Raw genomic sequence first — 25,734 nt, 5'->3', positions numbered from 1 at the left:
GAAAAATACAATTGAGAGCCTCTTTTTTTTAAGTTGGTTAAAAAGTTGCGCGTATAATCAAAGATTGCGTGTGTTCTATCAAAAAATATTTTTAAATTAAGCATAATTCATAATGCATTTTGTTTCTACTGATCTTATAGAATTATCTCCTTACGATACTTGTTATTTTTGCTTATCTATCTATACTTATGTTTTGTCCTGACTAATTATCAATGCACGAAACTACTAAAACGTTGTGATATAAATTAAGCGGAGTCTTTCCTAAGCCTGACATTGACAACAAATCTCCATTGTCTCTACGGTAAAAGTCATATAAAAAGAAGTATAGAAAATTAGGAATATAGGAAATTTCTTAAAATTTCGACTTAAAGGGAAAACAACACCATGCGCGGATAACGGCTACTCAAATTATAAACGTTACATATTGGAATAAATGAATAATTGCCTCACAATGAAACCGATTTCTTGATTCTCAATCCCTAACACTTTCAACAAATGTTTCAGAGACGATTCGAACAATTCACTTTTTACGTATTTTCAACATCATTTCTCATATTACATTAGCAATTATTCTTATTCGTAGTTTTCGTACCATCATTATAACAATGCCGTGCGATATTATGTTACATACATACATACATACATATCTGTCACGCCTGTCTCCCATTAGGGTAGGCAGAAACAATGGAACGCCAAATGCTTCGATTCAAACAAACCTCTTTCGCTTCTTCCACATTCATCAATCTTTTCATACACGCTCGCCGGTTACGGGTACTTTCAATTTGGCCCTTCTTCAGCACGTCGCCTATTTGGTCGACATACGTCCGTCTAGGGCGGCCCCTACCGACATCTCCATCCATTCTTGCTCGATAAATCTCTTTCGTAATTCTTCTTTCATCCATCCTCTCCAAATGACCAAACATATAAATATCGACATATATCGATATGTCGATATTATGTTCTTTTTTCAAAATGCTGAATCGATCAATCGACATCTTAATTTTCCTACAAAAGTAACTACCTTTAATATAACGGTTCGCATGTCTCGTTGTTAGTGTGTGTTGACCGTTCGTAAAATAAGATCTTACAAAAAATGAAATTAATCGTCCGGCAACGGTTATTAGTGGACTGTATGAAATTTTAATACAATGGTGGTAGTTAACATAAGAAACACAAGAGGATAATTAAAGTGGAGACCACTGACCTGAAACTTTGTAGTTAGCAGGATTCGGTTCTGGCTTTAGGCTTCCCAGTACTTCTGGCTCGTTCGAACTTACCCTCAGATCCAGGTTACCTATCCACCGCCTTGAACCGACCAGCAGTGCAATGCCCTCCTCTCAATCAGCCTCTTGGTTATGTGTGATATGATTAAAAAAGCGATACGAAAAGACAAACGATATTCGCGGCAATATATGCACGCGTGCGATAATATTTTTAAACGAGAACGACGACAACGAACGTACGTTCTACCGACACATTCGATAACAACCGACAGACTTTTTTTTTTGTGCGAAAATGTTGCCAGGCGAAATTTATTTAAGCTACAATTCTTAACATTCCGCCCACCAAAATACAACATATTTTCCTAATTACACATTAGCAATAGGTTTCCTTTCAAACGACACAATTAATTTAACGATAAATAACGACAAGTTAAACGACAAAAATTTAACAAAGGTCTTTAATTTGATAACGGTAGAGGGCACAGTTTAACGACTGGCCTCTTACATTCACCAGTTGGTTCGAATGGTAACGACTACAAACTCCATCAGTACCACGGTGAAGTTTGACTACTCGACCAATCCTCCATTTCATTGGACTGCATTGCTCATTGACAATGAGAACAAGAGTGCCGACATCAATCTCCTGTTGTTTGTTGTACCATTTGAGACGCGACTGCAAGGTATGCAAGTACTCTAAATGCCACTTGCGCCAGAAATCCTGATGGATTTTTTGTAGCAATTTCCAACGCTGCAACGGTCCCAATTTTATATCAACTAGATTACTTTCAGGTAATATAGTGAGAGGTTCCATGGTGAGAAAATGACCAGGAGTCAACACCGAAAAGTCATTGGGATCCGAACTGATAGGCGATAGAGGTCTTGAGTTTAACATGGCCTCTATTTGAGCTAAGACGGTATAAAACTCTTCGAAAGTAAGACGTTGTATACCTATTACACGAGACAAATGAGTCTTTATTGACTTCACACCAGCTTCTGCTAAACCGGAAAAATGCGGACTACCTGGTGGATTAAAGACAAATTCAATTTGTTCTACATGCGTAGCATTTTGCAGCAAGTCATGCAATACATTTGCTGCACCGATAAAATTTCTACCTTGATCCGAAATCAACCGAGAGCAACGACCGCACCGAGCGATAAAGCGCCTTAAAGCTGCTAGGTATGCTTCCGTAGTTAACTCAGACACGAGTTCAAGGTGCACTGCCTTGGTGGCAGTGCATACAAAAACACATACGTACGATTTAAATGTACGTGTACCACGACCACGACCCAAACTAATATCGAAAGGACCAGCATAGTCGACTGCCGAAACCGAAAATGGCTTTATTTGATTGATACGACACGCTGGTAAGTTACCCATGATAGGTGGCGCTGCAACTCTAGGATGAGCACGAAAGCATTTTACACACGAGGATATTACTGCATGAATAGCTCTCTTCGAAGACAATATCCAAAACTCTTGAGATAATAAGTTTTTCAAAGTTTGCATACCAGGGTGCATAAACCGATGATGATACTCTTCGATAATGAGTGTTGTTAATTTATGATTACGAGGCAATAAAATTGGATGTTTGACATCATAAGTTAGGTTTCCCGTGGAAATCCGACCGCCCACCCTCAAAAGACCATGTTCATCCAAGAATGGAGACAACTTTCGAATGGGTTTGGAAATGGAAAGCGACGATCCTTCCTTCGATAAACTACAAAATTCTGATGCAAAACAACGCTCCTGAACATGCCTCACTAGAAAACGAAACGCTTGATTTATCTCTGCACCCGACAAATTACAATTATTTTTCAGCATAGGGTTTTGCAAATTATGAATATATCTAAAACAATAAGCCAAAATACGCAAGGCGCGCTGTAACGACGAGAATCTATTTAATAAATCATCTATAAACGACATATTAGAGGCTGTGAAAAGACTATAAATCTTTTGTTCATCAGCAGCGGCTTGATCGAACGACATCTCTGAATGTGTGCGACACTTCAGGGTGTGGAGAGCCAGGCAGGTCCCGCCCACCATAACGTATTCTGGACTGTCAACAGTGAAGTAAGCCGTGAGAACCACAATCCGCTGGATTTTCAAACCCAGAAACGTGATGCCAATTTTGCGGAGGGACTTTCTCCTGAATATTTACCACTCTATTAGCCACGAAAGTTTTCCATTTAGATGGACAAGCACGAATCCAAGTCAGAGCGACAGTTGAATCTGACCAAGCATAAATATTACTAAAGGGATAAAACTCTTTTAAAGCATCGACAAATGAGCAAATTAAGTCCGACAATAAGACAGCTGCTAACAATTCCAAACGTGGAATTGAGCACTTACGTAGAGGAGCTACCTTTGATTTTGCACAACACAAGCGCACGACGACAGAACCATCATTCTTAACGACACGACAATATATGACGGCACAATAACCTCTTTCCGAGGCATCACAGAACCCATGGAGTTGTAATGACTCGAAAGACTCGACCATTCTGCGAGGAATGGAAAACGAACTTAACGACGACAATTGTGATTTAAATTTAGACCACTCTTGACTGATAGTGACGGGAGCATCACTATCCCAATCGACACCCGATAACCACAAAAGTTGTATCAAATATTTTGCCAGAAATACCACTGGTGCTAACAAACCCAATGGGTCGAAGATTCTAGCGATGTCCGACAGAATGGATCGCTTGGTACAACGAGTATCACTGGAAGATGTCTTAAATGTAAAAAGATCATCCCCAGGAAACCATGAAAGACCCAATATTTTAACCGAAACATCACGAACATCTTCAAAATCACGAAGTTGCTCCGAGTACAAGTCGGAATCTGACACCTTTTCTAGAAATTCTGGACAGTTTGAAGTCCATTTACGCAAGTGAAGATGACCCGACGACAAAATTTCTACTAATTCCTGACGTATTTGCAGAGCATTCTCTACAGAATCGGCGCCTGATACGACGTCATCAACATAAGTATCTCTAGCTAATACTGCACTACCACGTGAAGCAAGAGACGAAAATTCCTTTGCCAACCTAGCAATGCACCAAAGAGCCTGATATGGGGCACAGGATACACCATAAGTCACTGTGAGTAATCGAAAATCCCTAACAGAATCATTAGGAGAAGGACGCCACAAAATGCGTTGATAATCACAGTCTCGAAGATGAACAAGAAATTGACGATACATCTGCTTGATATCTGCAGTGAACACAACTGCATGCCAACGAAATCTGACTAACAAGTCAAAAATGTTCTTTTGCAGCTTAGGGCCCGGTAATAAAGAATCATTTAAGGACCTTCCTGTAGTATCCTTGGCGCTTGCATCGAATACTGTACGCAAAGGAGTAGTAGCCGAGTCAGGCCGCATCACTCCATGATGCGGAATGTAATAAAAATTACCATCATTCGATGAAGGTGGTTCAACTTCCTCCATGTGACCACTTTGAAAATAGTCATCCATGAATTTGACATAAGCAGTCCGAAATAGAGGGTTTGTTTTAAATTTCCTCTCCAAATTTAAAAGACGCTTGAGAGCAATCTCACGAGAATTACAAAACTTGGGCTTCGCCTGAGGGTCAACGAAAGTTAATGGTACTACCATCCTACCTTCAGGACTACGACAATATGAAGCGTTCATATAGTTTTCACACGATAATTCTGATTTCGAAAGTACGACAGATTTGGGGGATCAATAGTTTCTAATTCCCAAAAACGTTTAATATTGCTGTCCAAAGACCAACTTGAAACAAAGAGACAATCATTGTTTGTGGAACTAGAGACACGATGAGAACGATAAGAATCAACATGAGTAGCACATTCTCCCATCACTACCCAGCCGAATACAGTGCTAACAGCAATGGGCTGACCTACATTGCCTTTGACAAGGCCTTCTTGAAGTGCTGATGTCAAAATGTTAACACTAACTAACATATCGATAGGTCCAGGTATGTGGAACGAGGGATCATAAGATCCAAATCCAGAATATGTTTCCAAGCCGAGACATCAATTTGTCCGGATGGCATATCTGAACAAATCTTTGGTAAAACAAAAGCTTCAAATGAAAATTTACAAGTGACATCACCATTTGATGGAATAATTTCACAAGCGACTGATCCAAGTGTGTCCGCTGACACATGACCAATACCACTAACAGATTGTTTGGTATTCCCAATGTGAAGTCCAAGTTTCCTTGCACAGGTGTGTGTAATAAAATTGCAAGCACTAGCACTATCCAAAAGAATACGAATAGGTGTCCATTTATTTAATTTAGTTTTAATGAGAACAACTGCAGTTGAAAACAAAACTTGAGTTTCAGTGCCCAATACAGCCAAGGTGGTGGTAACTGCTGAAGCTTGCGGTGAAAGCTCTGTATTATCACCTTTGTCAAAATGAAGTAAAGTGTGATGTCTATATTTACACTTAGAACAATTGCTAAATGTTCTACAATTCTTTACAATATGTGAGGGCCGAAAACATCCAATACACAGTTTATTTTCTTTTATTAAAGAGAATCTTTCAAAGGGTGACAAGCTATTGAATTTTGAACACTTCTCCACACTATGACTGGAAGAAGAACAAGCAATACAGTTAACCGAAGGCACAATAAGCGATGGTTTTGACCTAATTGTTGGTTTACTAGTAATAATATTTGACTTTGATGTGTTTGAATTCTCCAAGGCTCGACTTCTTTTTTCTATGAAGTTAATTAAATTTTCATATTTAGGTATATCAACATTTGAATCCAGTTGTAACTCAAATGCTTCCCTTGTTACTGCATCCAATTTACTCCACAACAAATTAAATAACATGAAATTACTATCAGGTAACTGGTATTTCGAAAGTATATCTAAATTTTCTTTAAATGTTCGACAAATTCTGTTTAATTCTAAGCTACTCTTTGACTTCACTGATTCACAATTTAATAATCTTTCATAAAAGACAGTAGCGATGACTCTTTTTTGTTCATATTTGTGTTTTAAGGTGTTATATGCTAACAAATAGTTTTCATCACAAAGGGGATAATTTTTTATTAAATCTAAAGCTTCACCTTGAACATTTGACAATAAGTAATGAAGTTTTTCTACTGGTGCTATCTCTTTAGAGTGAATTAGTGAGTCGAACAACTGAATAAAAGAGACCCAATTTTCAATACGGCTGTCAAAGGGTTTTATAATAATTCTGGGTAATTTCATATTACTACTACCACTAGACGATATAACAGGTTTCTGTTCTATATTTTTCAAACGATGTTTTATTGATTTTACTATTTGCTCAAAACGAAATGACAATTTTAATTCACTGGATGTATCACTCCCGGACAACGATGTTAATAGTTCCAACTGTGACTTATGGAAATCATCCTCAATATCCTTTACATCCTGTAAACTATAACCAATTAAATCGGTGCCCTCCATCATTTCTATGCGGGCAAAAGCATAATCACGCCCAATGCGATTTCTATCGCCTGCATCCAACGATGAACGACTGGTTTCCATTGTTTAACAAAATAACTATTTTTTAATTACAACGCAATATCCAAATAAAATGAAATAACTTGGAAAATAACAAACAACAAAATCAAAACAAACGAAATTGACAACCAAATTACGAAAACAAAATATGACAATCAATTTTTACATTGACAGTCACTTTTAAGATACGTTCTGAAACGATAAGTTTTATTAGCGCAAAATCAATTTAAATATTTTAGATAAAGAATTACGATTTTTAAATTATCAATATTAACAATGAAAATATTTATTTATATTCAATGAATAATGTTTTTATTATTTTGCAAAAAGTTATTTCAATAAAAACGATCGGCGAGATTTATTGCGACAAATGATGGAACAAAACGTTTCATGAAATTAATACAACGAAACGCAATATGGCGTCAAAATGGAAGAAATCCTGATTGCTAATGTATGATGTAAAATACCCACTTATTTTTACAAAAAATTAATAATGCGAAAGAATTACGAAAATTAGTTTTTTAAACTCGAAATTACACTAAATTATCCAAAGATCGCCTTACAACAAAATCCGGCTCGAAGGACCAACAAAATGTTGACCGTTCGTAAAATAAGATCTTACAAAAAATGAAATTAATCGTCCGGCAACGGTTATTAGTGGACTGTATGAAATTTTAATACAATGGTGGTAGTTAACATAAGAAACACAAGAGGATAATTAAAGTGGAGACCACTGACCTGAAACTTTGTAGTTAGCAGGATTCGGTTCTGGCTTTAGGCTTCCCAGTACTTCTGGCTCGTTCGAACTTACCCTCAGATCCAGGTTACCTATCCACCGCCTTGAACCGACCAGCAGTGCAATGCCCGCCTCTAAATCAGCCTCTTGGTTATGTGTGATATGATTAAAAAAGCGATACGAAAAGACAAACGATATTCGCGGCAATATATGCACGCGTGCGATAATATTTTTAAACGAGAACGACGACAACGAACGTACGTTCTACCGACACATTCGATAACAACCGACAGACTTTTTTTTTTTTGTGCGAAAATGTTGCCAGGCGAAATTTATTTAAGCTACAATTCTTAACAGTGTGTATAATTTGCCACTGCCTAGTGATTAATTGGAATCATAATGTGCACAGATATCAATTACGATCATCCGATATGGGTTGGTGGTCGCAGCATCTTGGTTAACGAGGGCTGATTTATTGACACGAGCTGTCTTCCGGGTGTCCGATGATGTTTTAATAACATACCTACGGTATGCGGCAAATTAAAGGGAGAAAATTATGTATGATTATTAATGTATAATAATATGGGTTTTTCAGATCGACTGATTTCATATCTCATTTGTAGTTTCCAAGGTATTTATTGTTCGTTCACAAAAATAACGACATATATTTTTTTATAGTACAGAAAAGGAAAGTTATTGTACAGTATACTAGATACTAACAACAATACAACACTAGTCTTTACTTGTGACTTTGTCTGCGTGAACAGGATTTTTTGACTGACAGCGATAAAGTATCTATTACAGGGTACAGAGTAATAATACCTAACTCATGTATCATGTACTCAGGTATCATGGGCAAAACAGTATACTTTGTTATGTCCATGGTACTGCTCCTGTCTATAGGCAACGATTACCATTTTCCATCAGGTGGGCCGTCAGCTTGTTTGCCATTCTAAGTTGCATAAAAAAAATCTATGTGTAATTCAAATTTCATGATGAATTTAAATGAAGAACTGTTAATGTTTCAAGAGTTAATAAACAAACTTCATATTTATACAGATATGAACATCATCTTTGTTCGTGCAAAAGATGATAGCGTCACGGTAGTTTAGTTTTCTTTAATATTTATTTACTTTATTTGTGGGAAGTAGATGGCTCGGGATCGTTTCATTTGACAGTCTATGATGAAGGTGAAATAATTATGATATTAACATATTCAATCCAATACTAAGCTTAAAGTATTAAAAATTTTCTAATTCAATTTTTTCCCTTGAACTTTTGACATTGAAACCGATTCTGAGAGACCATTTCTCTAAAGCTAAAATTAAAATTTCATTATGATATTACAGTGAAATCTTTATTCTAAGAACCAATATGAACTAAATTTCTATGAGGTTATTTTTTTTAATGGATGATAATGGAATGGTAATCCTACCCGCGCTATCGGTATACACCGGCGGGGCACTAGTGAAGGATGATAGGTGAGGATGAAGTAGGTCAATTAGCCCATCGTGACGAATACAACAAGAATTGTTCACGATGGTTTCCAGGGGGAACCACGTGGAGGTCGACCTAATAAGGCATATTGTTAGCAATGGGGCTGTCAAACTCCATTGCTAACAATCCCTTTCCCCCTTTCTATGAGGTTTAAGTCAAAATTATTATAAATTTAGTTTATGATAGTCCATAAAACAGTAATTTTGCGAAACAATCAATTTAAAATTAATAGGTTAAGGAGATAAGGTAAGAGAAATGCCTCGGAATCGGCTCCATTGAAGACTTAATACGATTTATTGTTTCATGTTGCCTCGCCTTGAACAGTTTGGTATGAGATCCGGGATTCATTACGTCTGGCGCGAATACTAATACCTTGCATATTAATACCTGGCACAAAAAATATTCATGCTCCATATATTTATTTCCTAGTGGATAATCAATTATTAACAAATGTAGATCTTACACAGTTTTTAACAGTTTCAAAAGAATGTTTACAAGTTGTGTGCATTTAAAAATAATAATAATAAAAGATATCAAACGTTATGAGAGGAATTAAGTCCATGTTTCTGGTAGATTTTTAACGTCTAAATTTTTTGGGACGTATGTATAACACATACATGTGTGTGCGTTCACGTGCGTGCCTGTGTGTGCGTGATGCGTGTACGTGATTGTGTGTGTGTGAGTGTGTGTGTATTCTGCGATATCTTCGGCAGTTATTAATCGATGTTGATAATTCTTTTACTACTGTTAATTTATTTACCTAACCCTTTATTACATCACAATTATGAAATACACAATGATAATAAGAAAACAGAACACAGTTTAACTGATTTCTAAGTATCATTAAGTATTAGTATAATAATAAGTTAAGTTTCTACGCTAATCAATATTCATGTAATAAAGTCAATTATTTTATTGCGTATAATTAAACCCAGCATAGAAGAAATATGTATAGTGCCAATTCCATCCGATGGGTCAACGAAGTTAAGTCGACTGTAATGTTTATTAGAAAATCTTGCCATCATTAATGTGTATTTATATATTCTCAGCTTGAGAACAAGTTGAACCAGTTATATAGTAAATATAATAATGTATATCCAGCCTATTACTGTAATAAATGGATTTGCATAGATTTTTAATTATTCCATTCGTCATTATTATACCCCGAGGTCATCGACATTATTGCGAATCACTTTCGTTGCTAACTTAATACGTAGTGGAATAATTAATAAATTAATTAAAATTTTAATTCTAATCAAGCGATCCGACCATTAAAAAGAGAAAGGATTTGTCTTAATTTTAAAGGTTGCGATCTGCGTTTGTAACGAGACGAAATAAAAACGTCAAATGGATTTATGTCTTTAGAAATTCGCATGACAAAACTAGTCGCGATCGAGCTAGAGCCATGTTCTGTCAGATTCTAGTATTGAGGGAATTAATTTTAATGAATGAGTACAAATGTAAGACAGACAGACTTTCTGTTCGCCGTGTAATGTGGAGATACCGCTTGATAAACATCTGTCGTTTCTGTCAAGTCAAACACGAGTTTTTTGTGATTATTTGAGCTTCTGTTTTTTAATCTAAATATTTTATCTTTTTCTAAGTATGTATGTGGACTTTGTAAATAACCTTACGGAAATCATCAAGTATTATTATTGTCATTCAAGCCTTTTATTGTCCAGCTTTTTGCCTGCTACTTCTTTTGCATAGTTTCAGTTTTTTATAGAACTTAGAATGGCAAAGAAGCTGACGGTCCACCTGATGAAAAGTGGTAACCGTCGCCTAAAAACATGAGCAGTACCATGGACATAACAGAGTAAACTGTTTCGCCCATGATATCCCCCATTCGTTGCCATTCCCGAGGACTCAGGTGTTATTCCTCTGTACCCAGTAAATTCCCGCCATATCCCACCCTTCAAACCAAAACACAGCCATGCAAACACAACTGCTTCACGGTTGAAACACGAATGGGACAGAGGTACCCAAGCAATCGACTTTCGTACAAAGTCTCTCACTGGTGACGAAGCGTGATAAAGTAAATCACTTCTAAATGGCGTATCAAGATGAAACATATACCATATTGTAGGTTATGCCTTCAGGAAGACAGCTGTGGGAACCGCATCAAATTGGTGCAGTAGATTTTGTGATGCCAGAATATGTAGACTGAGAGACAGGCAAAAGTTCTAAAAATCATTCACAACCAACCGACTATTCAACCTGAAGTCAGTATACGATTTAATAGAAATTTATTGGAATACGCATTTAACAAAAAGAGGAACAAAACACTAAAGGAGAATATTTTTTTAAAGAACTATTAAATTTACGCTACGTCTTTGAGCTTTGAATTTATTTTTATATTGTTTGAAAGATTATTTAACAATTATATATATATATATATATATATATATATATATATATATATATATATATATATATATATATATATATATATATATATATATATATATATTATACCCCCTTTCCATGTTACGAGTGTTTTATATGTCATGAAATATATTTAAAGTACATTATTATGATTATTTACATTAGATTATAAATGAAAATTACATTTTAAACATTTAGCCATTTCAAAATAAATAATGTTTTTATTCAGAACTAGAACTGACAGATTATATACGATATTAGTAGTATTTGATTTAATAAAGCAATTAAAGCGATACTTTTTGTTAGTCATAGAACGTATTATATGATCAGTGGTTACATATTAGCAAATACGAACTGCCCTTGACGATGTGTTGTAAAATTTACCGGATGTATGTATGATTCACGTCTTGGACTTTCTCAATATTTTTAACTAACTGTAGCTACGTCACTGTTCGCATGACCGGAACATATTTGTTGGTTGGGATAAAGAGTATCCTAGCTCCTTCTCCAAGTCAAATAACACACGTCTTGTAGGTTCCCCGTTCTATATAATCAGTTATTCTTCAGTATCCACATTTCGAATTATATCATGCAATGAAATGCCAAGCATAATTTTCTCTTACCTCGATGTTTGCGATCCTTTTTAAATATGACATAATAGTCACTAATTCATACTAATAAATGTGAAATGGGGTGTATTTGTTTGTTATCTCTTAGATTGAAAAGGGCAGACTCCTTTTTATTTCGGTTAATCAATATATCTCGGTCACGAGAACGAAGTCGCAGATAAAAAGTTTATACTTTATTGTAAACAAAGATAACGTTGTCATAATTTATTTCGAATAAAGATATAATACAGGCAAGCTTAACTCTTTTAGAATGTCTTCCAGCAAACCCTCACTGGAAAGGAGCATTGATTATCAGCGGGTAGTGTGTGTACAATAAAATGTGGAAATAATATGGTCGTATTGTTTCTACTAAGATGTCTTGGTAATTTCATAATTTTATGTAAACTCATATACTCGTACGACGTTCCCACAGAAGAAATAGGATATAGGCCGAAATAATAACATCAATTATGGAGTCGTATTCTAGAATTTTACTTTCATCCATTGTATATCAAATAGAGCAAAAACCAAACAATCGAATATCGAACAGAGATAAATATAAAAACCGATGGCAGATAAGAAAGTCTATAGATAGCTCGATTGTTTGACATGATACTTTAGCAACAAAAAGTGACATTACTATAACAAAAGGAGTGAAAGTCATTCTATCGCCAGATCGCACGACAGATGCTATCGATGTATTAGTGGTCATAATATGCTAAGCTCTATTACTCAATAATAGCTACCTATTCATCGTAAAAAATCAGAAATTACAATTTTGTTTCACAAAACATAGACTAAGAGTAACAAATTTTGTATAATAATATAATAATAATTTATTTCAATATAAATGTTACATTTTAAATATAGGTAAAACTCTGCTTTCTAAATAGGTAAATCCTGTACTTTAGGATAAGCAGTGTACAACCAATACGTGAGTAAATTAAGACTTAAAAGAGATTTTTTTAATTGGTTAATTGACAAGTGTCTTCGTAATGTACCATAGTAAGTACTTACAAAAATCTTGGAAAATTTTAAATATGTTTTGAGATTTGAAATGTATGTTATAAAGTAATGTGTGTATTTTATATATATATAGTTTCTATTATTGATATTTTGATGAAAATTACATGACATCAACATAAATGTGTTACAGATTGTGTTGTAAAATCTTTATTGTACATAATTTATATTGGATACATGAAACTATTTAACACGCAATAGCGAACTTATCCCATAGAAGAATCTCTTACAGTCAACCTTTGAGAAGCTGAAAACAAACAATAGAATGTACAAGGGTAAAAACCGTACAACTAAACTTATTAATATCTAGTAAAAATAGTGGGTATTGGTAATTTGCACGAATGCTTAAGGTAAATAAGATGCTTAAGGTAAATAAGTTAAGAGGTCGCCTGAAAATCAACCCTGTAAATGTGGATCTCGCTAAAGATGAAGCGGCTCCTATTACCAGCAAAATGTACTATTTTTTTTTTCTTTAATGTTGTTTATTTTAACTGTAGTTATTATTTTTATTGTTGTTGGTAATAAAGGACCTATCTACAGAGTTGAGTGAACTCAAATCTCAACTCACTAGCCACTGATCTCGTGTCTGTGTGGCACCACCTTTAACTCTCGGTTGTGTAAACCATGACGCAACGGAGTTGTAAAAATTATCATACGCGACGCGTGCCTAAGTGTGCTTAGTTGACTAGGCAGCAAATATTTTATGACAAACAACGTTCGTAGCTCATTATTGTATATATATACAAGTTTATACCGTAAGTTGACATGTTCCATGGGTCGTTTAAAAGCTTTCTCGAAATGAATGGGCTTCCTTATTCCTCATACATTAATAAGACGAAACAGTAATTTTTATTTATCATTTTCTGAAATAGTTCTTAAGATAGTAAAAAGTATTTCTTATAAACATACGAATAATAAATACCACAATAAAATTTATCATGCCTGAACAATGGGGTAACAAGCTCTTACATTACTCTTATATTACGAGTAAGTATAAACTAGTTTCCCCGCTACTTCGAATGCTTAGAATTCAGAAGTAGAAAAACTAATTGAAATACAAGCGTTCGAAGGAGCGGGGAATAGGCTACTTCTACCCTTAATACCGATGCCACAAGCCCCTACAGCTCGCACTCGACGGGCTGAAGCGCGCGTCAGGCTTGCGCTCGCGTCATAGTCACTCATGAGTAGGGGAGAAGGGATTGTTAGTAATGGGAATTAGTAGCGTCATCGCTAGCAATATACCCTGTCAGGTCGACCTCCTCGTGGTTCCCCCTGGAAACCATCGTGTTGAAATCCAGACGTATTCATCACGGTGGGCTAACTGACCTGTTTCATCCTCACCTATCATCTCTCACTGGTGCCCCGCCAGTGTATACCGATAGCGCAGGCGGGGTTACCATTCCATTGTCATACATTAAAAAAAAGTCACTCATAACTAAAGATCACAAATTCATCCCGAAACTAATCGAGCTTTTACGATATAATTACACGTAATTTAAACCGACAATTATTACATTAAAAAGACCTCTCATATTAATTTTTCCTTAAATATCTCCTATATACAGATACCGTCATCATTAGTTACAATTTTATTGTATTAGTAAGAAAATAAGATATGAAAGTTTGGACGTTTGTTGCTGTCAAAGTTTGAATGAAATTTTGTATTTAAATAGATCACATCCTAGATTAATTAGACAGATTTATATTTATCTATGGTATTTTATAAATAGTAATTCACGCGTGCATGATACAGTTAGTAATAAATAAATATAAACTACTCGAACTAACTCTAAGATATACAGACTGTTTATTATAGGTGAGCACGGTCGAGGGTGAATTTACTGCGACCCAAATGGCGGGTAATGAGGTATTTACATTGAAAAGATTTAATAGCTCGTATGACTATGTAAATCAGTGATGATTAATTGGCTACGTTAGGATGTTAGGATTTAATAGACGTTTGAAAGCTTTAGTGATTGATCATTAGGAACAGAAATATTATGTGAAATAACATTTATTTTTAATGTAATAACTACCAGTTTAACTTACCTGTAATTTGGTCAAGAAAGCTCTACTAGTTTTGGGACTATTCGGAACCTTTAATTAAATCCTTAGTTAAACCGGTACTTTATGGTATGTGGTATAATGTGTACTAACAAAACTTTTAACAATAAAATTAATTTTAAACCATCATCATATCATCCATTAACTGTCCACTGCTGAACATAGGCCTCCCCATAAAGGGGCTTTTGTAAGTAGTTGCCACGTTTGTCAGACAGGTTGGCTAACTCAGGCTTCGAGGATAATTTAAGACGAACACTACTGCCCATCCCTTGACCATTACGTTCCCTTAGTCGCCTTTTACCCACGGGAAAGGAAGGGGTGTCCTACACTATGCTGGGACCACACGGCAGAATTTTAAATTATCCCTTTTTTATTTTAGAATAAAAAAAGCGAATTCTTTTATCAATTACTTATTAATTTAATATTTTGCTTCACAAAAAAAAAACAGCTATTACAGTACTGATAAAGAATATATGGATTGGAGTACTCTAAACTCACTAGGCTGCAAAAAGAACTAACAAAACCAGTTCTCGATCGGCGAAGATGTCTCGCAACGTGCATACAAAACATTTTAAAGCCGTTATATTTTTTGCGAAAGAAAAGAATTTACGGAATTTTGAATTAAGCTTCTCAATCACTTTTGTTTAGGCTTTGACCAAGCGGCTTGTTGAGGTTTTATCCATGCTTTTTAGCGTTTATCCTGACCGACTATCAACATACAGCTAAAACTACAAGTTTTTTTTATTGTGGCATGCAACATATGGACGCTTGTAACAGCAGGTATGTCATGCGTGTATTGCCAACCCTAGAAAGACTAGACTAAGTCTAAAATGCCAAAATTTGGGGCACAGTTATATTTCATAACGTAAGAAATGATTTTGAAAAATTTCAGCTTAAAGTGGAAATACGACACCACGCGTGCAAAGTCGCGTGCAATAAATAGTTATTTTCCAAGTAAGAACTGTATCCTATATAGGTAGGGGAATTTAGAATATTTTATTCTAAATTGTTTGTTAAATTAATAGGCAAAGTCGTAGATAATATTAGTATCATATAATAATAGAAATTCCAAAATTTCATCATAAACAAGTAATTAAATAACATTTTCGCATGTTTAGTAACAAAGACACGATGATTTAGCGTTTGCGTAAGCGAACAATCTTTTTAATATCACATCAGTTCAAAATCTTAGTGTTACGTACGTATATAAAATATTTAAAATATACTTTCGAAACGTGTTATCATAATCTCGCAACTTTCACGTTTCTTGTCAATTTTAGCATGTTTTTTTATGATTTTATTGCCTAACGAGTGTTTGCCAAAGTCGAAGGGGAGATAAGCTACAAAAAAGTAATGGTACTTATTTGATATACCGTTATCATATTTAAGATGTCCTCGTTGTAAATATTAGCATTTTAAAAATAGATTTTGAATATTTATTCAACTTCTATTTATTTGAATTTTTATCAACGTTTCGAATTCTCAATGTATAAATTATTATAAATCACTTCAACGTGAAGTAGATATACTTCTTAAGAGACTTTAAAAAAATGTAGTTTTGAATTCGTATCTATCTTCTTTTATACTCGTATAAATGTACATACACATCTTTTTCAATTTTAAACCAATTTTCATAATTTACTCCATGTCAGTTCTAATAATTATAAAACGAGACTTCTCTTGTTTTCTTCATTATTATGAGTACTTATTGAAATCTTTAATAATTGAGTCAACATTAATTTCAACAATCGTCATGTAACAGAGTAAAAAAGTCATCTGAGACAGATTAATATTGTCTTTAAAATTTTAATTCCGTACGTATATGTACTAATAATCATAAATTGAGATTTTGAGTTTCGTGTTTTTTTTTTTTTATACACATCACAAAATATATATAAAATAAGATTTTTTTGTTACATCATATCTTTATAAAGTCAAACGTATGGCCTGGAACAGAGTCGGCTGAGAATGCATAAATTAGTTGCCTCGACAAGAGGAAACTTAAATAAGAAGAAAGCTTTTTTATATTTATTTTATACAACTTAGAATGGCAAACAAGCTGACGGCCCACCTGATGGAAAGTATGTAACCGTCGCTAATAGACATGAGCACTACCATGGACATAACAGAGTATACTGTTTCGCCCATGATACCCCTCATGCGTTGCCATTCCTGAGGATTCAGGTGTTATTCCTCTGTACCCTGTAAATTCACGCCATATCCCATCCTTCAAACCGAAACACAGCCATGCAAACACAACTGCTTATAACAGAAGACTGTTACTGAAGCAGTCAACATCAAATATGAACATAATTTTTTTAGGTCAACAAGAAAGAGTTTTCATTCATTCATTCAAATATGAGCAAATAGCAAATCAACTGAACGACATGGCAATTCGATATGGATGTTAAATTCGCCAACGGCACGATGTTCCGTTGCGATTGCAATGCAATCGAGTCCGCATTATACGGACATTGAATCGGTGTGGGTGTTCCGGAAACTAGTATGAAAAGTTGTCATCTTCGTACGACACAGTCCTATAAAGGTACAAAAATATAACAAGCAGGTATAGTTTGCGACAGAGGTCGCTGCATATAATTAATTTTCAATATATCTGAGCATTAAAATTATGCATAATTTAAGTAAACGCTGATCAAAGTAGTCCACAAAACAACTTCATGTCACTGAAATGCAACATTATCTTTTAGACTCTCGCGTTGCACGGGTTATGGCTACAGCGGGCCTACTATGAAATGTTTTCGAAATTTCGGAGCCAAACGAAACAGAAATTTGATGTTAAAATTACATAATACATGCCGTTTGGAAATATTAAAAATGTTAAAATATTGTTCCTTTGGACTTTTATGATAGGATGTATGACGAACGAAATGTTACGATCCATTTATTGGTCCGATTTTTGTATAAACAAAAACACGAAATTGAGTCCGAAATTTCGGAATTTCATTTCATGGTAGACCCGCAGGTATGCCGTAGCCGTAAACTAAATGGTCGAGCGATGGGCGGCAGCGACCCTCTTAAAACATCACCAAAAACCTAACTGCGGTTGCTAACCTGCCTGCCATTGAATTTGTCTGAATTTGTATACCGTTCATGGTGGTGACGGATTAAAAATAAAATGTATCACTAAAATTTAAAAGACTTCCAAATGAAAAAAAATCTGCATCTTTTTACAACTATGTTATGCTTTTACGGCGCCAATACTAAACCGATTTTCACAATTCTTTTTGCAATCGTTCAAAACGTAAGCAAAACAATGATGCAAGACGGTTTAAATTTTTAGATCCATATTACGCTTATAGTATTTATTGACCGAGCAAACCAGTAAGCTACGAATATTTGCGGTTAAATCCCTCAACAGGCACCATTAGCTCCGAAGCAGAACAACCCGCAGTATTAGTGTCCGAACGTCGAACTGAGCCTGAGTTACTTGGTATTAAGTATTGGAATCCTCGTAACAGTCCTGCGAATAGATTTGCGTGAAATTAAGCCTATTTACATATTTAAGATTTCGGGATTAGGAAGATTGTTTATGCTGAGAAAGCTAGGAATTAGCTGCTCTGTCAGCCGATGTTAAAATTTATACTAGGTTTATCTATCTATTCTAAGTTATTCCAAATTGAGTCCTTATTCTGTAAATTTAAAGCTGCAAGCATACCATACGCATTATGAAACCTTTATGAGTTTGGAGTAATAATAATACAGTGCCATCTATTTCCAGTGATTTTTATGAATGAAAATAATGTGGATTTGGATATGTATGGAGAGAGTAGACGAGACTCCACACCACTTCCATCAATAAGAGAACAAAAAAAAATAGAAGACCAAGCCTCACCGTAACAAGAGGAGAACTCGAGCGAGTGACCCGGGGTTAGTCGCAGCCGAAATTAAAGCCGAGGCAAAGAGGTCGATGCTGAGGCCCTCACCTTACCCTTGATTGATTGCATGTTATGGATATACAGGCGTACAAACTGATAATACGATGAATATTCTTATGATAATTATAATAATATAAATACGAATTAAATCTATATCTTTTTAATATTCTAAATGCAGAAGTTTGTATGAATGGATGGATATTTGCTACTCTATATGAAATTTGGTATGTGGATAGCTTATATTATCCTAACTTAGCACAAGGGTGGGGGGGGGGGGGGGAGCGGAGGAATTGTTAATAATGGAATCCAACTGCCCCATTGCTAGCAACATACCTTACTAGGTCGACCTTACGCTTCCCCTTCGAAACCATTGTGATTGATTTATTATTGAATTAGTCACAATGGACTAAGTGACCTGCTTCTTCCTCACCTATCATCACTCACTGGTACTCTGCCAGTGTATACCAATAGTGCAGGCGAGGTTACCATTCCATTATCATCCATTAAAAAAAGAACTTGGCACATAGGATACTTTAAGTATTTATTTATTCACGGGGTGAATGTACTAAATTTTATTCTAAACCGACTCGTTTCAGTATGATTGTACAATAAACATCCAAATATCTTTACAAATTCAGTTTTATAATATTAGTTGGATTTAATCGATTGAATTGTTCGAGTCAGTCGGCCCTATAGATTGCGGCTGTCCTCATTTGTCCTACCTTAATATGTTAATGCCGATACCGTTCAAGTCACGATTTTGCATGGAGTCCACATAAATCGACATTACGATTCATATTAGATGGTGTTTATAAATAAATTGTATGAGATGAGTTTACTTAGTATTCGGTACTGAATCTTTCCATACAATAATAGTAGGTAATAGACATTATAAAAAAAGCTCTGTATTGATATTAGAAATATGTATGTTTCAATCTCAATGATACTCGAATATATTTTGCATTGTTCAATCAGCTTCATCATCATCATCATCATTTTAGTCATTATCCATCCACTGCTGGACATAAGCCTCCCCCACAGATTGCCATAAAGAACAGTCCTGAGCACCTACTGACTGCATCTACTGACTCCCTGCAATGCGTTTCAAGTCGTCACTCCATCTAGTGGGGTGGTCAGTCCAGTTTACTACATATCAAACTTCAAATCCTTACTAATATTATAAATGTGAAAGTGAGTTCGTTTGTTACCTTTTGGCGCTTTAAGGGCTTAACAAAACACTATAAAAATTGTTGTACAGGTATTGTAAGTACTGTAGATACTAAGGACTACATATTATCCCGTTCGATGAATATATTCCAGTCACGCAGATGAAGCCGCGGGTAAAAGCTAGTACGAGTATAATTCTGTCAGGTTTAATGGTGTTCGTAGTAGAAAAATCCGAAACTGTACTAATCTATACATTACGAAACAAAATTTTGTTTTGCAAACTTATTTAGGTTATATTTAAAAAAGGAACACTATTATTTATTGATGGAAATGGATTGTAATTAAAACGTATCAAATAAAATTTAGAACTTCCACCTATTAAAATCGGTCATAAATATAAGTCACTTGCATTAAATAAATCGATTTCTACTCAATAGATAGACCGATAATATCCGTCAACTTTAGTTGAACGGTAATTCACGGTGATAATGGATTAAGTCCGTGTAATCAACTATGTATACAATGCACAGACAGCATGTCTTAATCGAGTTTACGATAGAAAGCAGAGTTGCATTAATAACTTTATGTAATGTTATGTATCAACACATTAGTTGCTTTATAAATGCATTCACGCGACGCCATTAAAGAAATAACATAACGCTGATCTTTTTGGTGATAAAAGTTGACCATTTTTTTTTTGTTAAGTTAGTCACCGGAAATCCGTGGACAGTTAGTGATATTTGAGACAGTAAATTCATCATTAGTTCGGTAACTTAATTAATGAATTTGACAAGACGGATTTCCGTTGGTAACTACGGATGTTAAGTAGATATTTATTGAACTTATATATTTAAAGGAACATTGTTTTTATGTTTTACATATCAGCCATTAACTGTCCTCTGCTGAATATAGGCTTCCCCCTATTAAAAGATCTTGCCAGTAGTTGCCACATTTGGCAGACGGATTATCAACTACATTTAGGTTTTGGTGATGTTTAAAGAGGGACGCTGCTGTCCATCCTTCGACTATTGAGTTCCTTTAGTCGTCTCTTACGACACCCACGGGAAAGAAAGGAGTGGCCTATTCTATGCCGGGACCACATAGCTATTAAATATAATAATATGAATATTAGAGGCAATGGTAATATCTACTGGATACTTTTAGGAAAGAATAATGATAGTTATGCAAAAGGAAAATGGAAATGACGCCTAGATGTGATATGATAGAACAACATAATACACGGTGGACAAGATATAATTATTTATGTGTTTATTTTCAACAGACATTAAATGAGGAGGAGGACCTCAATAACTTAACTATAACTCCATGAGTTATAAACTGATTTGGTAAAATATTTTTTTATCTGAAAGGAAAACTTACTTATAAATTATAAATGCAATTTATAAGTAAGATTTTAATTATAAATTGATCCTAAAGCAATTTTATCAAAATCGATTCAATAGTTTAGTTATTAAATTAAAATAACTAATTTTGTTAATAACTAATTATAGTCGATTTTTTATAGAACACACTCTTTTAATCACCATGTTCCATGTAAAATACAACAACGTATATAATTGACACATAAAATTTGATATAAACGCTCTGTAACACAACAATTATAGAAATGCGATGTGATAACCTGAACACATCATATAAGAAAGGCATGATCCATGGCTGTCACTATTACATAAACAGCTAACATATGTATATATGATAGTGTAAAAAAAACAATGCGGGTACTATCCTTAATATAAGTATGATATATTGATTTACAAAAAAATTGTTGAGGTTCGAGTACTCTGTGGTCATAAGAGAAAACTCCTATACAGTTCAATAGGTATGCGTAATCAAAATCAGCATCTATTATTTATCCAATGCCACATAAGTCTGTGCTATTCCTAACGGATAAAATAACTTTTAGATGGGTTCAGTTTCTGCTACAAATTTTCTGTCTTACCCACGTGAATAAAAGCAACATCGCTTTACCTAGGCGTACTCACACTCATTTCCTATTACCGCAACTTAAGCGTTCACTGTGCGATAATTCAAAACCAATTTGCAACTTCCTCGTACGCATACAGTTAAATAGACTGGCTTTCTACGCGCGTGCGTGGGCGCAACAACTGCTGCGCATTAATTAATACAACTACACACAAATAAATAGTGCATCGACAAAACTAAACGCAATCCTAAACTGATAGAAATACGTATGAAGGAGTATGACAAAGTATTGGATGAATAATTTGCAAAAAGGATTTATTGGAAAAATTTTCGAAGCATCTCATTGATACCGAAAAGCGTAATATGGGATGCTGTAGTACTTAATTGACGAATAAAGACACTATTCAAAAATTAGTTACAGGCTCAATTAACTGTTTGAATTACTCTCTACTTGACTAAATTGATATAGAAAAAACGATACTTATTAACGTCCTATTTTTTTCGGTCTGGAATTCTTTTCTGAGAATCTAGTACCTAGTCCTCCTAGTAGTCCTCGGTTTAGTAACTTATTTACGTATTTTATTAACATATAACTCATTGGCATTCCAAAATATTATGCAGTAGCCCAATACTTTGGTCAGCCGCAGCACTCGACAATAGCGCACTCATTTTGGATTTACTTTTCGAATCATGGTCAAGTATGTTTTTATGAAGGACAATAAATTATGCAGGAAGAGTTCTTAAGTTAATAAATATTTTATAGTAGTCCGAAACTGCTACTCGGAGGATACAATGAATACCTCCTCCGAAATAGTCAACAGTTTCACCGTTCAGGGCCATTAGCTTGAAGGCTGCTTTCTAACAGATGATTTAGCAAGACCAACATCGCCTGTGGACATGGGCCTCGTTAGCCAGATGTTTCGTTAGCTCCTAACTGAACGCCTTGAGTTGTAACAGTGTAATATAACTTAAGGCAACATATCTGGACACATATGTTACAGCGGTACGTAATTTACATACATTGCAGTCTAGACTCTTTCTTATCAGTCGTCCAATAGATATACCTAGACAACGTAATGTGTTTAGAATTGTCATGGAGTCGTTCGAGCCATGCCAAAGGCATTGCACAACTGATGCAGTGTAAATGTTGTAGTTTCTACTATTATATAGGTTTTTTTAAATTCTTAAGGGCTTATGTGGAATACCTCTATGAGCACAATGTAGACTTCAATGAAAGGAAGTAGGTAGGCCAATTTTTTTATACAGAGACAATTTTTCTGTATAAAATATCGATACTTGTCTAAATTTGAAAGTACTTTATACTAAGAAACTGTAGTCTTCATAATTATCACACTAGACTTGATTAAGCATTGCAGGTGTGCTGCCGGCCTTTTAAAAAGGAATATGCTCTTTTTCTTGAAGTTTATGATGACGTATCGGTTCGGAAATATTACTGCTGGAAGTTGATTCCAAAGAGTGGTTGTGCATTGAAGATGATGCCTTGTAAAACGCACGGTGGAGGACCGCCACTCATCCAGATGGTTGGGATGGCACTTTAGTTTGTGGCCGGTTATACTGTGGTGTAAATCAGCAGCAGGTATCAATCCGAACAATTCCTTAGAGCATGAGAAGTACCATGCATGGCGCATAGATAGCATTGCATAGGGACCATAGGTAATTATTCTTTATTTATGAGAAATTGGTGACACAGTACACTCTATGATCATCATGTTTACATACATATTTGAATGAAGATTTATTTGCATACAGTCCACTATACACTGTTGATACGACAGTGGTTCCAGCTGGCAGCGCTGTAATATGTCTTTTAACAGTAGGCATACAAATGATGAATGAAGTCTATGACCATCTTTGTATCATATGAGCTATTTGGTAGTCTCAATAGTCCATAAAAAAAACTTGTATTTAATCCTTACCATAGACATTTACATATATACAGTAATTCATCTGAAATCTTTTCTCGCTGTAAAAGATGGTGTTGGCTGTCTTAGATGGTCTTCGTCATTTCTTATCAGGCAAACGTAGGTGTGGTTATATTAGATAAAGAATAAGATAAAACTAGGAACGTCAATTGTTAGCAAATACAAAGTTTTAGCGAAATAAATAATTAAAATGAGAATTGTGAGTAAATTAAAAAAAAATCAAGTCTTGTCTTGCATACTGGCGTGTACATTTCTTGTGCACTTCCAGTTCTATGATACTAACCCGTAAATCATTTACCGCTGACGTTTTCCATTAGAGGCATTATGTTTGCGAATGGCTACTGAGCATCAATATTCAGAATAATTTTACACAATAACAGTAATTACGTGAAAGTGACGTTTATTGCTTTATCCGTCGGTATGAACTTTATTCGATTCCTTAATTACATTTTCACACAACATTGTATCGAAGTGAGAGATGCGTTTGAGAAATTACTTTTAACCGATTTCAAAAAGCAGGTTTCTACTTCGATTCTATTTATTTTGTGTACGTGTTACACAACATTATTGTTTCGTCATAATATACCAGTACCATTCTAAATAATGGATTTTCAATAGAAAGAGTTTATTTACGTCTGTCGATTCCATTTAAAGGTAACACCTAAAGGCGTTCTCCACCAATCAATCATGGGGCAAGCAAAGATAATTGGTGGTAGAAAAGAAAATATAAGAAAAAGAAAAGTAATAAACTTATGTATTATGTTACATGATATGCCAATTTTGAACATAAACAACGTTTTAATTATAATCTTTTAAACAAGAATATTTACTCCTGTTTATATATATTTTGTTAAGAATTAGGGTTATTTTTAGATCATGTAAATATATAGTAAATCATAGTAAATTGTGATTTCTTGTTGCATTTCAATGTAATTTCTGTTAAAATGCAATCCGAGCTACTGCAACATATAATTGCGTAAAAAAGAAATGAAAAATCATGTGTAAATCTATGAGCACCTTATGCCTCTTGCAATTTTTTTCCTCACTCCGCAGTAGGGAAAGAAATTGCTTAAATATGTATACGAAAATTATATTACTCGCTAGTAAAACCAGCAAGTTAATAAAAATCGTCAATGATTCGTAAATGAAACTAATGTTACGTTATTAATAAAGTTATCGAACAAATCCGTACATAGGAAGTGAGTGCAAATGTTACAGATTGCCAATAAAATAGCGACAGCTGCTTTCTCCAGTCAATTTAATACCAAGACTTACCTGAATCGACGACTAAGAGCATTATTTCACCCTTCGACCTTAGATTTTACCTAAAAGCCGTTTATGCTCTGAACATAAATATGAAATCAACTCGGTTTTATTTCTTTAATGCGGTTTATGTGCGTTTTGATGGGTCTTTTCAGCTCACTGCAGTATTTCCAACTATAAAGATGGTTTTAAAGATTAAAACGCTAAATAACATCCGTTTATATATATTTTAAAATATGTTTATGGTGAATGTTGTGGAAATATTACTGTTAATCATACTTACATTTATTATTATATTTTGTGACGGCGGCCGTATTAAAAATATTATAATAATAAGTATTGCATACTTTATTATCAGAATTTAAGTTATGAATAATCTAACTAAACTATAATCTGTTAAAAATAAATCATAAATGATACAGGAGTAAAAAAAATCCAGTATAAATTCAACAGTCAAACTTAAGAACTTTTATTTGAAGTTGGTAAAAAGTACAT

The 25,734-nt window shown here is 34.6% G+C and overlaps 2 protein-coding genes across 10 annotated transcripts in view; both read right to left on the bottom strand.

Annotated features, from left to right (window-relative positions):
* Window positions 1-25,734, bottom strand: part of LOC113517425 (rho GTPase-activating protein 23) — a 477,294-nt gene that overhangs the window by 289,047 nt on the left and 162,513 nt on the right. The window lies entirely within an intron of this gene.
* On the bottom strand, window positions 3,311-8,296 carry LOC128202424 (uncharacterized). Its single transcript, XM_052902738.1, has 2 exons — window positions 5,791-8,296; window positions 3,311-4,645 (listed from the first exon to the last, which is right to left on the bottom strand). Exons 1-2 carry the CDS (start codon window positions 6,735-6,737, stop codon window positions 4,609-4,611), a joined length of 984 nt encoding a protein of 327 aa, XP_052758698.1. The 5' UTR covers window positions 6,738-8,296; the 3' UTR covers window positions 3,311-4,608.

Source organism: Galleria mellonella, unplaced genomic scaffold (genome assembly GCF_026898425.1).
Source record: "Galleria mellonella isolate WM207_F2 unplaced genomic scaffold, CSIRO_AGI_GalMel_v1 utg103, whole genome shotgun sequence".
In the NCBI taxonomy this organism is placed as follows: Eukaryota; Metazoa; Arthropoda; class Insecta; order Lepidoptera; family Pyralidae; genus Galleria; species Galleria mellonella.
The sequence above is the reverse complement of the archived record's forward strand: the minus strand, read 5'-3'. Positions and strand labels throughout refer to the sequence as shown.